The following is a 14541-nucleotide window of genomic DNA, read 5'->3' as shown; positions in this document are numbered from 1 at the left end:
CAAGATTAATCCCTGAAGCACATCACTTGTAACATTTAACCATTCAAGGACTTAACCATTAATCATTACTCTTTGTCTACACCCAAATAGCTATTTTCCAAACCATCAGAGTACAGCCCCATCTATACCATGTGACTTTACTTTGTTAGTAACCTTTGATGTGGAACTTTATCAAATGCTTTTTGAAAATGTATATTGATGAAATCAATGGCTTTACTTTCATCACCATGTTCAATATCTCACAAAAGCAATCACACAGATTTGTGGGTGAAGACATTTGGAAAATTGTCTCAGCCGCTTTACGCAAAAGTGTTTATACAGCCATATATTCTATGTATATTAGCAACTAGAGAATGAATGAGAGCAGATGTGGCCTTTCTTCGTCTGTTCCTGGTGCTACCACAATAATGCAGGAAAAGGCAATCAAGAATGAAAAATATAACCTGTTGAAACATTACCAATACAAATATATATTCTTTTCATAGCACAAAAATATTGAAATTAGTCTGTGAGGTAGGAAATAGGAATTCAAATAAAAAAATCTACTGGCTCTCCAGTTTAAGTGGAACATGTATTTTTCTTAAAAACATGGATTTAACTTTAGTATACAGGTACACCACCAATTTTCCAGTACTCTTGGTTCCAAAGCCTTACTGGATTAACCATTTTGTCAGACCAACCGTGGTCACGTAATAATAATTCATCAACACACCTCTAACCCACGAATAATACATCTCCCAAGGGTCTAAAGTATACCATGGACTGCTAGAAATTCATATCAAACAAATATCAAATGTTTGAGCACCCTAAGATGGTATGTCTGTCCATAGATTGTTTGATTCCTGTGGGGTCTTCTTCGTCTTCTGCTGTTAGTGATTTCTTAGGTGTGCATCGCCAGAATAATGCAGTTCCATCTGCATTATACACCTGCTCAGGACTGAGGTGCTTGTCAGCTATGAGTTTCTCAAATTCGTCCACATACTCAGCAGCTCCTTCAAGGTTTGCAGACCACTTTTCTCTGCACACTTTATTCATGGAAATTCCATGACGCTTCTTGAATTTTTGAGGCCATTTTTCACTATAGTCATGCTCATGTTGTAATTTAAGTTCTTTATAGAACAACTAAGCCTAGTCCATTATCATGCTACCTGACAAGTCCACTCCATCACTCCAACGCTGTCAAAACCATTCCATCATCACTCGATTGTGCTCAGTACTCTTACCATCTTTCATGGTTATTCTAATCGTCCTCTGCTTCTGGAAATTGCTATCTCCATAGAATTTTAATATTTCCTCCCTTTGCTTCTTTATATCATAAACATCCGATGACCCAATACTGTAGATGTCGCACAGCATACGCACCAAAACACCACAGTCCATTTTTTTTAACAGTTCTACTTTACCTTGGATCAATATGGACTGGTGTTTACGTTTGACACCACGACTGACACTCTTATATGTCTTAGAAGCCATAGCTAGGGTTAAAGTTATGCAAAATAAGCTAAGAATCTTACAGAATTGTGGTAACGCCACCAAAAAGCGCAGTGTAAAGACTGTAAATAAGCGAGCACCTACACATAATGCCATTTGTGGCCACCTAGTAAACTAGTTTGGTGGCCACGGTAATTTCAAGTTCCTCAGGTAATTTTGTGGACAAAAGGAGGTGCCGAACCATCAGTTGCCAGAAATTTGATGGTGTACCTGTATACAAAAATGGATTGAAAATTCAATAAACAGAGCCATAAATTAATATTACTTAGAAATATCTGACTACAAGGGTAGGGGGAAAAAGGAAAAGATTAAGTATTCATGGGCAATGCTAGCATGATGGCATGAGCTTCAAGTGTAACATATTTCTTGCTATTAACACTCTTTATGATGAACAAACTGTAAAGAGTATGAAAAAAATAATATCACCGGATTTAAAGGGACAATACAGAAAATGGTTTGCCAACATATAAGTACTCAATAAAACATTGTATGCTATCAGCATATTCAGATGCTCTATGGAAGGTATTAACAATACATGGTGTGGGAGGCAAGTTGTTAGAAGCAGTGAAAAGTTTTTATTGAGGATGTAAGGCATGTTTACAAGTAGGAAGAGAGGAAAGTGACTGGTTCTCAGTGAATGTTGGTTTGCGGCAGGGATGCATAACGTCTCCATGGTTGTTTAATTTCTTTATGGATGGAGTTGTTAGGAAGGTGAATGCAAGAGTTTTGGAGAAAGGGGCAAGTATGCAGTCTGTTGTGGATGAGAGAGCTTGGGAAGTTAGTCAGTTGTTCGCTAATGATACAGCGCTGGTGGATGATTCGGGTAAGAAACTGCTGAAGCTGGAGACTGAGTTTGGTAAAGTATGTGAAAGAAGAAAGCTGAGAGTAAATGTGAATAAGAGCAAGGTTATTAGATACAGTAGGGTTGAGTGACAAGTCAATTGGGAGGTAGGTTTGAATGGAGAAAAACTATAGGAAGTGAAGTGTTTTAGATATCTAGGAGTGGATTTGGCAGTAGATGGAACCATGGAAGCGGAAGTGAATCATAGGGTGGGAGAGGGCGTGAAAGTTCTGGGAGTGTTGAAGAATGTGTGGAAGTCGAGAACGTTATCTAGAAAGCAAAAATGGGTATGTTTGAAGGAATAGTGGTTCCAACAATGTTATATGGTTCAGAGGCGTGGGCTATAGATAGAGTTGTGTGGAGGAGGGTGGATGTGCTGGAAAAGAAATGTTTGTGGACAAAATGTGGCAGGAGGTGGTTTGATCGAGTAATTAATGAAAGGGCAAGAGAGATGTGTGGTAATAAAATGAGTTTGGTTGAGAGAGCAGAAGAGGGTGTTTTGAAATGGTTTGGTTACATGGAGAAAATGAGGGAGGAAAGACTGACAAATAGGATATATGTGTAAGAGGTGGAGAGAATGAGGAGAAGTGGGAGACCAAATTAGAGGTGGAAAGATGGAGTGAAAAAGATTTTGAGTGATCGGAGCCTGAACATGCAGGAGGGTGAAAGGCGTGCAAGGAATAGAGTGCATTGGAACAATGTGGTATACTGAGGTGGAGATGCTGTCAATGGATTGAACCAGGGAATGTGAAGTGTCTGGAGTAAACCATGGAAATTTCTGTGGGTCCTGGATGTGGAAAGGGAGGTGTGGTTTGGGTGCATTATACATGACAGCTAGAGACTGAGTGTGAACGAATGCGGCCTTTGTTCTCTTTTCCTAGCGATACCTTGCACATATGCGGGGAGAAGGGGTTGTTATTTCATGTGTGGCAGGGTGGCAATGGCAATGAATAAAGGCAGACAGTATGAATTATGTACATGTGTATATATGTATACGTCTGTGTGTATATATATGTATATGTTGAGATGTATAGGTATGTATAGTTGTTCGCTGATGATACAGCACTGGTGGCTGATTCGTGAGAAACTGCAGAAGCTGGTGACTGAGTTTGGTAAAGTATGTGAAAGAAGAAAGCTGAGAGTAAATGTGAGTAAGAGCAAGGTTATTAGGTATAGTAGGGTTGAGGGAAAAGTCAATTGGGAGGTAAGTTTGAATGGAGAAAAACTGGAGGAAGTGAAGTGTTTTAGATATCTGGGAGTGGATTTGGCAGCGGAGGGAACCATGGAAGTGGAAGTGAATCATAGGGTGGGGGAGGGGGCGAAAGTTCTGGGAGCATTGAAGAATGTGTGGAAGTCGAGAACATTATCTCAGAAAGCAAAATTGGGTATGTTTGAAGGAATAGTGGTTCCAACAATGTTATATGGTTGCGAGGCATGGGCTATAGATAGAGTTGTGTGGAGGAGGGTGGATGTGATGGAAATGAGATGTTTGACAATATGTGGTGTGAGATGGTTTGATCGAGTAAGTAGTAATAGGGTAAGAGAGATGTGTGGTAATAAAAAGAGTGTGGTTGAGAGAGCAGAAGAGGGTGTTTTGAAATGGTTTGGTCACATGGAGAGAATGAGTGAGTAAAGATTGACAAAGAGGATATATGTGTCAGAGGTGGAGGGAACGAGGAGAAGTGGGAGACCAAATTGGAGGTGGAAAGATGGAGTAAAAAAGATTTTGAGTGATCGGGGCCTGAACCTGCAGGAGGGTGAAAGGCATGCAAGGAATACAGTGAATTGGAACGTTGTGGTATACCAGGGTTGATGTGCTGTCAATGGATTGAACCAGTGTGTGTGAAGCATCTGGGGTAAACCATGGAAAGTTCAGTGGGGCCTGGATGTGGAAAGGGAGCTGTGGTTTCAGTGCATTATACATGACAGCTAGAGACTGAGTGTGAACGAATGTGGCCTTTCTTGTCTTTTCCTAGCGCTACCTCGCACACATGCGGGGGGAGGGGGTTGTTATTTCATGTGTGGCGGGGTGGCGATGGGAATGAATAAAGGCAGACAGTATGAACTATGTACATGTGTATATATGTATATGTCTGCGTGTATGTATATATATATATATATATTTTTCTTTCTTTTAAACTATTCGCCATTTCCCGCATTAGCGAGGTAGCATTAAGAACAGAGGACTGGGCCTTTGAGGGAATACCCTCACCTGGCGCAATTCTCTGTTCCTTCTTTTGGAAAATTAAAAAAAACGAGTGGGGAGGATTTCCAGCCCCCCGCTCCCTCCCCTTTTAGTCGCCTTCTACGACACGCAGGGAATACGTGGAAAGTATTCTTAATCCCCTATCCCCAGGGATAATATATATATATATATATATATATATATATATATATATATATATATATATATATATATATATATATATATGTATACATTGAGATGTATAGGTATGTATATTTGTGTGTCTGGATGTGTATGTATACACATGTGTATGTGGGTGGGTTGGGCCATTCTTTCGTCTGTTTCCTTGCATTATCTCACTAACGCAGGAGACAGCGACAAAGTAAAATAAATGAATAAATAAATAAATAGAAAAGGTGGTTAAAGCCTTACATAAGATGAAGCATGGTAAGGCAGCTGGAGTGGACGCCATTGCTGTTGAATATATTTAGAAGGGGATGACTGTTCATGATTGGTTAATTAGGATTTTCATTGTATGTATGGATCATGGGGAGGTGCCTGAGGATTGGCAGTATGACTGTATTATGCAATTGTAAAAAGGCAAGGGAAATAAAAGTGAGGATTCAAACTACAAATGTATAAGTCAGTTGATTAAGCCTGGTAGGTTGTATATGAGATTAGTGATTGAAAGGGTGAAGGCATGTACAAATCATCAGATCGGGGAAGAGCAGTATGGTTTCAGAAGTGGTAGAGGAAATGTGGATTAGTGAGTCATTAGTTGTTTGCTGATGATGCATAACTGGTGGCAGATTCGAGTGAGAATCTGCATAAGTGGGTGACTGAATTTGGAAGTGTGTGTGAAAGAAGAATTAAGCTGGGTTAAGGGACTGGTTAGTTGGGGGTGAGAGTTTAAATGGAGAAAATTTAGAGGAAGTGCAGTGTTTCAGATATCTAGGAATGGATATGGCAGTGAATGGAACCATGGAAGCAGAAGTACATCAGAGGGTGGTTATGGGGGAGAAAGTTCTGGAAGCACCGTAGAACGTGTGGAAAGAGAGACTGTTATCTGGGAGTGCAAAAATGGGTGTTTCAGGGTATTGTAGTCCCAGCAACATCATATGGGTGTGAAGCATATAAATAAGGCTGTGTGGAGTATGGTAGATGTGTTGGAAATGTAAAGTTTGAGGACAGTACGTGGTGCTGAGTGCTTTGATTGAGTAAGTATTGAAGAAGTGAGACAGAAGAGTGGTAAAAGAATAAAAAAGAGCTTGGTTGAGAGAGCTGAAGAGGGTGTGCTGAAAGGGTTTGGACATAAGGACAGAATAAGTGAGGAAGGGTTGACAAAGGGGATATATGTATCATACGTGGAGGGAACAAAGAGAATGGGGAGACCAAATAGAAATGGAGGGATAGTGAAAAAGGCTTTGGGCAATTGGGGCCTAAACATGCAGGAGGATGAATTATGTGCAATGGATAGAAAGAACTGGGATGATTTGGTATACAGGGGCTGATAAGCTGTCAGGGGGCCTAGATGTTGATAGGGAGCAGTGGTTTCAGTTGGTTTGAGGCATTACACATGACAGATAAAGAATGGATGTGAGTGGATGCGGCCTTCCTTCATCTATTCCTGGTGCTATCTCACTAATGCAGGAAATGGCCCATTAAGTAGGAAAAAAAATTATGATAATTTCATACTTTTTCATTGTTTCCTGCAACAGCGAGGTAGCACCAAGAACAGACGAAAAAAGGCCTCATTTGCTCATACCCATTCTCTAAGTGTCATGTGCTATGCACTAACACCATATTCCCTGATCTAAAACCAGGAATCACAGACCTTTATGTGCTTCCCTATGACTACATATACCCTGGGTCAGTCCAGTAACAGCTTTTCATTCCCTGTAAACCACATCACTCCTATTCACTGTGTTCCATGCATGCTTCATCCTCCTGCATGTTCAGGCCCCAAGCATCCAAAATCATTTTTGGGTGACCCTTCCATTTCCAGTCTGGTTCCTCCCTTCTCCTTGTTCCCTCCACTATTGAAACATATCTTCTTTCTTAACTCTCCTCACTCATTATCTCCATATGGCCAAACCATTTTAGCACACCCTCTTCAACTCTCAACCACAGTCCTCTTATTACCACAACTCTCTCTTATTGTTTTATCACTCACTTGATCAAACTACCTGACACAACATATTGTTCTCAAACATCTCATGTCCAGCACATCCTCCCTCCTCTGCACATCCTCATCTCTAGCCCATGCCTCGCATCCATACAACATTGCTGGGACCACTACACCTTCAAACATACCCATTTTTGGCCTCCCAGATAATGATCTTTCTTTAGACACATTCCTCAGTGTTCCCAGAACCTTGCCCCCTAACTCATTCTATGACCCACTTAAGCTTCCATGGTTCCATTTCCTGCCATGTCCACTCCCAGGTATCTAAAAAATCTAACTCCCTAAAATTCTCTAACCTAAATTCACCTTAACTTATCTCCCTGTGCCCTGCTAAACTTAATAGCCTTGCTTAAGTTCACATTAACCACTAACTTCCTCTCCAGAACTCAGACATCAACTTCTGCAGTTTGTCACTTAAATCTGTCATCAGTACTGTGTCACCAACAATCAACATCTAACTCACTTTCTAGGAACCCTCACTTCCAACAGACTTCATACCTACCTACCTCTCTTTCCAGGACACCTGCATTTACCTTCCTCACATTGTTTTTCCCTAATCTGATGCTCCATACATACTTTCAACCTCTTAATATATTCTCATACAACTTACTAAGTACACTCAACAAACTTTTACTTCTGTAATTCAATCACTCACCTCTGTCCCATTTGCTTGTATACAATGACACTATACATGCATCCCACCAATCCTTAGGTACCTTACCATAATCCATACATACAATGAAAATTCTTACTAACCAATCAACAACACAGTCACCCCTTTCTTAAGAAATTCACTGCAATATGATCCATTCCAGCTGTCTTGCCCCATTTCATCTTATGCAAGGCTTTCACCAACTCTTCTCTTTACACCATATGCAAGGCTTTCACCAACTCTTCTCTTTACACCAAACCACCTTGCAAGATTAACTTTGCACAACCTCCCATCCTACTCATTCTATTTCTCGCCTTCATTACTACTCATTATCATTTCCCCAGAGAGACAAGTTTGTGGGAATGTGAGTCTGAATAAAGAAACCTTAAAGGAAGTGGAGTGTCTTAGATACCTAAGAATGGAAATGGCAGTGAACAGAACAATAGAAGCAAGGGTAAATCATAGGGTAAGTGAGGGGTAGAAGGTTCTGGGATTGCTGAAGAATGTGTGAAAAGAGAGATCATTAACTGGGAGGGCAAAAATGCTTATGTTTGTAGGTACAGTAGTTCTAACTATATCATATGAATATGAGAGATGGGTTAAAGGTAAGGCAGTGCAGAGCGATGTGGATGTGTTGGAAAGGAAATATCTGAGGACAATATGTGGTGTGAGGAGGTTTGATCAAGTAAGTAATGAAAGGGTAAGAGAGATGTGAGATAATAGAAGTAATGTGGATAGATAGCTGAAGAGCATGTGCTGAAATGGTCTGGACTTAGGGAAAGAAAATGGGAGAGGAAAGGTTGACAAAGAAAAAATATGTCAGTAGTGGAAGGAAGAAGGAAAACAGGGAGACCAAACTGGATATGGCAGAATGGAGTAAAAAAGATTTTGAATGATCAGGGCCTGAACATACTGGAGCATGAGAGGTGTGCAAAGGATAGAGGGAACTGGAACAATGTGGTATAAATGGGTTGACGTGCTATCAATGGACTGAACCAGGACATGTGAAGCATCCAGGGTACACAATGGAAAGGTCTCTGGGCTTGGTTGTCAATAGAAGGCTGTGGTTTGAGTGCATTACACATGACAAACAGAGAATGGCTTTGAGTGAATGCGCCCTTTCTTTGTCTGTTCCTGGTATTATCTTGCTAACATGGGAAACGATGATCAACTAAGAAAGGAATTTCATAATATCAATAGTTACGACATACCTTCAGATATGAAAGATACCTTGTGCTCCCATAATCAGCATTACCAAAACTTTCCTCCATTAACAGACCTAAATATGCCAGGGTTGTAATGACAAAAGGTGGCAATATTGATTTGATGTAAGACAGCATGATTTCTGGAGAAGAAACATGTTGAAAATAGAGCCAGCTGTTTAGCATCTGTCAGGTGATGCATGTATATATAATTTAATGGACTGGTATCGTAACTGTCATGTCTAGACAAGTCAATAATGGAGTGATTTGGGTTTTTGCAAGTAGGTAATTTACTCTGGTTTGTGTGCATCCTATTATGGTTCTGGTAGCTTTATCTTGTGTTATTTGTAAAGGTAATGAATTGCTTTTGGTAACTGGTCTGAGAGGTCACTGTCATTATTTGTAATTCTGTAGATTCTACCAGTTCAGCTAATATTCACTGGAAAGTGGTCTGAGAGATTATTGTCATTATTCAAAGTTCTGTAGACTCTACCAGTTCAGCTAATATTCATGAACAAAGTAATCAATATGAGAATGTCCTCCCTTATCCTTACAGATTCAACAAAATCAGTAGGGTATTCACCCTTCTCAGAAGGGTCACTCCTCTTTTCATGACACATGAGCATTGTGGTCAATTCAGAATAACCATTTCCCACAAAGTATACTCCCAACAATCATAAGTTGAGTATCTTCATGTAAACTAGCAAACTAAGGAACTTTACCTAATATATAAATAGGGAGATGAGAAATTGCTGAAGGAGCATTGTAACAGTGATATAATAACAAAATAAGAAGAAATGTTCTATGGTTGCAAGGCATGGGCTATAGACAGGGTTGTGCAGAGGAGAGTGGATGTGTTGGAAATGAGATGTTTGAGGACAATAGGTGGTTTGATCCAGTGAGTAATGAAAGGGTAAGAGAGATGTGTGGCAATAAAAAGAGTGTAGTTGAGAGAGCAGAAGAGGGTGTGTTAGAATGGTTTGGTCAATGGAGAGAATGAGTGAGGAAAGATTGACAAAGAGGATATATGTGTCGGAGGTGGAGGGAATGAGAAGTGGAAGACCAAATTGGAGGTGGAAGATGGAGTGAAAAAGATTTTGAGCGATCTGGGCCTGAACATACAGGAGGGTAAAAGGTGTGCGAGGAATAGAGTGAATTGGAACAAAGTGGTATACCAGGGTCGACGTGCTGTCAATGGATTGAACCAGGGCATGTGAAGCGTCTGGGGTAAACCAATGAAAAGTTTTGTGGGGCGTGGATGTGGAAAGGGAACTGTGGTTTCGGTGCATTACACATGACAGCTAGAGACTGAGTGTGAGCGAATGTGGCCTTTGTTGTCTTTTCCAAGCATTACCTTGCGCACGCACGGGGGGAGGGGGTGCCAATTCATGTGTGGTGGGGTGGCAACGTGAATGGATGAAGGCAGGAAGTATGAATATGCACATGTGTATATATGTATATGTATGTGTACGTTGAAATGTATAGGTATGTATATGTGCATGTGTGGGTGTGTAGGTATATACATGTGTATGTGGGTGGGTTGGGCCATTCTTTTGCCTGTTTCCTTGCGCTAACTCGCTAACGCGGGAGACAGTGACAAAGTACAATAATAATGATAATGATCTGATATTCATATCACTTTGAAACAGCATTCTAATTCAAACTGTTATGGAATATAATATAATATAATTGCTAATGGGGGGGCCAGAAATCCTCCCCTCCTTGTATCTTTTAACTTTCTAAAATGGGAAACAGAAGAAGGAGTCACGCGGGGAGTGCTCATCCTCCTCGAAGGCTCAGACTAGGGTGTCTAAATGTGTGTGGATGTAACCAAGATGTGAAAAAAGGAGAGATAGGTAGTATGCTTGAGGAAAGGAACCTGGATGTTTTGCCTCTGAGTGAAACGAAGCTCAAGGGTAAAGGGGAAGAGTGGTTTGGGAATGTCTTGGGAGTAAAGTCAGGGGTTAGTGAGAGGACAAGAGCAAGGGAAGGAGTAGCAGTACTCCTGAAACAGGAGTTGTGGGAGTATGTGACAGAATGTAAGAAAGTAAATTCTCGATTAATATGGGTAAAACTGAAAGTTGATGGAGAGAGATGGGTGATTATTGGTGCATATGCACCTGGGCATGAGAAGAAAGATCATGAGAGGCAAGTGTTTTGGGAGCAGCTGAATGAGTGTGTTAGTGGTTTTGATGCACAAGACCGGGTTATAGTGATGGGTGATTTGAATGCAAAGGTGAGTAATGTGGCAGTTGAGGGAATAATTGGTATACATGGGGTGTTCAGTATTGTAAATGGAAATGGTGAAGAGCTTGTAGATTTATGTGCTGAAAAAGGACTAGTGATTGGGAATACCAGGTTTAAAAAGCGAGATATACATAAGTATACGTATGTAAGTAGGAGAAATGGCCAGAGAGCGTTATTGGATTACGTGTTAATTGACAGGCGCGCGAAAGAGAGACTTTTGGATGTTAATGTGCTGAGAGGTGCAACTGGAGGGATGTCTGATCATTATCTTGTGGAGGCTAAGGTGAAGATTTGTATGGGTTTTCAGAAAAGAAGAGTGAATGTTGGGGTGAAGAGGGTAGTGAGAATAAGTGAGCTTGGGAAGGAGACTTGTGTGAGGAAGTACCAGGAGAGACTGAGTACAGAATGGAAAAAGGTGAGAACAATGGAAGTAAGGGGAGTGGGGGAGGAATGGGATGTATTTAGGGAATCAGTGATGGATTGCACAAAAGATGCCTGTGGCATGAGAAGAGTGGGAGGTGGGTTGATTAGAAAGGGTAGTGAGTGGTGGGATGAAGAAGTAAGATTATTAGTGAAAGAGAGGAGAGAGGCATTTGGACAATTTTTTGCAGGGAAAAAATGCAATTGAGTGGGAGATGTATAAAAGAAAGAGACAGGAGGTCAAGAGAATGGTGCAAGAGGTGAAAAAGAGGGCAAATGAGAGTTGGGGTGAGAGAGTATCATTAAATTTTAGGGAGAAGAAAAAGATGTTCTGGAAGGAGGTAAATAAAGTGCGTAAGACAAGGGAGCAAATGGGAACTTCAGTGAAGGGCGCAAATGGGGAGGTGATAACAAGTAGTGGTGATGTGAGAAGGAGATGGAGGGAGTATTTTGAAGGTTTGTTGAATGTGTTTGATGATAGAGTGGCAGATATAGGGTGTTTTGGTTGAGGTGGTGTGCAAAGTGAGAGGGTTAGGGAAAATGATTTGGTAAACAGAGAAGAGGTAGTAAAAGCTTTGCGGAAGATGAAAACCAGCAAGGCACCAGGTTTGGATGGTATTGCAGTGGAATTTATTAAAAAAGGGGGTGACTGTATTATTGACTGGTTGGTAAGGTTATTTAATGTATGTATGACTCATGGTGAGGTGCCTGAGGATTGGCGGAATGCGTGCATAGTGCCATTGTACAAAGGCAAAGGGGATAAGAGTGAGTGCTCAAATTACAGAGGTATAAGTTTGTTGAGTATTCCTGGGAAATTATATGGGAGGGTATTGATTGAGAGGGTGAAGGCATGTACAGAGCATCAGATTGGGGAAGAGCAGTGTGGTTTCAGAAGTGGTAGAGGATGTGTGGATCAGGTGTTTGCTTTGAAGAATGTATGTGAGAAATACTTAGAAAAGCAAATGGATTTGTATGTAGCATTTATGGGTCTGGAGAAGGCATATGATAGAGGTGATAGAGATGCTCTGTGGAAGGTATTAAGAATATATGGTGTGGGAGGCAAGTTGTTAGAAGCAGTGAAAAGTTTTTATCGAGGATGTAAGGCATGTGTACGTGTAGGAAGAGAGGAAAGTGACTGGTTCTCAGTGAATGTAGGTTTGCGGCAGGGGTGTGTGATGTCTCCATGGTTGTTTAATTTGTTTATGGATGGGGTTGTTAGGGAGGTGAATGCAAGAGTTTTGGAAAGAGGGGCAAGTATGAAGTCTGTTGGGGATGAGAGAGCTTGGGAAGTGAGTCAGTTGTTGTTCGCTGATGATACAGCGCTGGTGGCTGATTCATGTGAGAAACTGCACAAGCTGGTGACTGAGTTTGGTAAAGTGTGTGAAAGAAGAAAGTTAAGAGTAAATGTGAATAAGAGCAAGGTTATTAGGTACAGTAGGGTTGAGGGTCAAGTCAATTGGGAGGTAAGTTTGAATGGAGAAAAACTGGAGGAAGTAAAGTGTTTTAGATATCAGGGAGTGGATCTGGCAGCGGATGGAACCATGGAAGCGGAAGTGGATCACAGGGTGGGGGAGGGGGCGAAAATCCTGGGAGCCTTGAAGAATGTGTGGAAGTCGAGAACATTATCTCGGAAAGCAAAAATGGGTATGTTTGAAGGAATAGTGGTTCCAACAATGTTGTATGGTTGCGAGGCGTGGGCTATGGATAGAGTTGTGCGCAGGAGGATAGATGTGCTGGAAATGAGATGTTTGAGGACAATGTGTGGTGTGAGGTGGTTTGATCGAGTAAGTAACGTAAGGGTAAGAGAGATGTGTGGAAATAAAAAGAGCGTGGTTGAGAGAGCAGAAGAGGGTGTTTTGAAATGGTTTGGGCACATGGAGAGAATGAGTGAGGAAAGATTGAAAAAGAGGATATATGTGTCGGAGGTGGAGGGAACGAGGAGAAGTGGGAGACCAAATTGGAGGTAGAAAGATGGAGTGAAAAAGATTTTGTGTGATCATGGCCTGAACATGCAGGAGGGTGAAAGAAGGGCAAGGAATAGAGTGGATTGGATCGATGTGGTATACCAGGGTTGACGTGCTGTCAGTGGATTGAATCAGGGCATGTGAAGCGTCTGGGGTAAACCATGGAAAGCTGTGTAGGTTATGTATATTTGCGTGTGTGGACATATGTATATACATGTGTATGGGGGTGGGTTGGGCCATTTCTTTCGTCTGTTTCCTTGCGCTACCTCGCAAACGCGGGAGACAGCGACAAAGCAAAAAAAAGAAGAAAAATTTGCTAATGGATATTTACTGTTCATTTTAGCGTATCATTATTGTGCACAGCAATACTTGAAAATGACAGATATCAAATGGAAACTCTGAAACAAAAATATCCAGGTTTTTTAGGAAAATTGAGGGAGAGTCCTTTGTCTCCATTCTTCTGCAACAAAAATTTTAGTTATCTTCTCACCTGACGGCATATTTTGCACCAACTCCACATAAGTATTGATCCTGAGTTAGTGTCATCTAGGACGGTGTCAAGACGTCTTAGGAGAACATCCACACATCCGGTGTCATGCACAAACTTTCGGATATGATCTACTACAGCCACAGAACACTGACTAGATGGGCAGGTGTATGTGGGGCTAAAACAGTACCGTTCTAGGAAAGCCCCCAGTGGGATGTCATTCCTCCCATAGAAATCCATTGTTAAAACCCTAAAAACAGGAATATAAATTTAGTTATCTAACATACATCTTAAGAACTATTATATGTATATCTCTAAGTGAAAGAAAACTACATATCTACTTGTTTGTATTTACATTTTAATGACTGCTTCTTGATCTCAATGCAAAGAGAGTCAAGAAATACGTTCCTAAAACAGTAAGCAACACTACCAATTAGGTGATAAAGTGATAAAGGCATCATGATAATGCCCAAAATATCTGCTAAAACTGCAACTCCTTCTGCTACAAACTAAAGAAAACACATAAGCTTGGAATGGAATTCTGCTTCAGCAAGTCCACACATCAGAAAGGAGAAAAAAGTAAGAAGAATCAGAAATACAGCAATGATAAAGGAAAAAAAGACAAATAATAGAAAAATTTTAGATTTTGAAAGGATAAACCAAAGTTTCAGACTCTCATGCATATCAGGTGGAGTTGCAATGTGAATGTGAAAAAATCTAAATATGTGATTAAGACCATTTTTCTGTATATCCTGTTTGTGCATAAAAAGGATGACAAAGGCAAACTTATCAATCAAATGGAAAAATTTACCCTTTTATTCTACAACAGGATGATCAACAGACATCCTCCTCTATACAACACATTCT

General features: G+C 40.8%; 1 protein-coding gene across 4 annotated transcripts in view; it reads right to left on the bottom strand.

The window, feature by feature from the left end:
• The window catches only part of fab1 (fab1 kinase), a 1098541-nt gene that overhangs the window by 322859 nt on the left and 761141 nt on the right, over positions 1-14541 (bottom strand). For all 4 annotated transcript variants that reach the window (XM_071675364.1, XM_071675510.1, XM_071675419.1 and 1 more), the window contains exon 17: positions 13678-13924. In XM_071675364.1, coding sequence (XP_071531465.1) covers positions 13678-13924 — 247 coding nt within the window. The remainder of the gene's footprint in view (positions 1-13677; positions 13925-14541) is intronic.

Source organism: Panulirus ornatus, chromosome 1 (assembly GCF_036320965.1).
Source record: "Panulirus ornatus isolate Po-2019 chromosome 1, ASM3632096v1, whole genome shotgun sequence".
NCBI classification, from domain to species: domain Eukaryota; kingdom Metazoa; phylum Arthropoda; class Malacostraca; order Decapoda; family Palinuridae; genus Panulirus; species Panulirus ornatus.
This window is presented reverse-complemented; position numbering and strand designations above follow the sequence as displayed.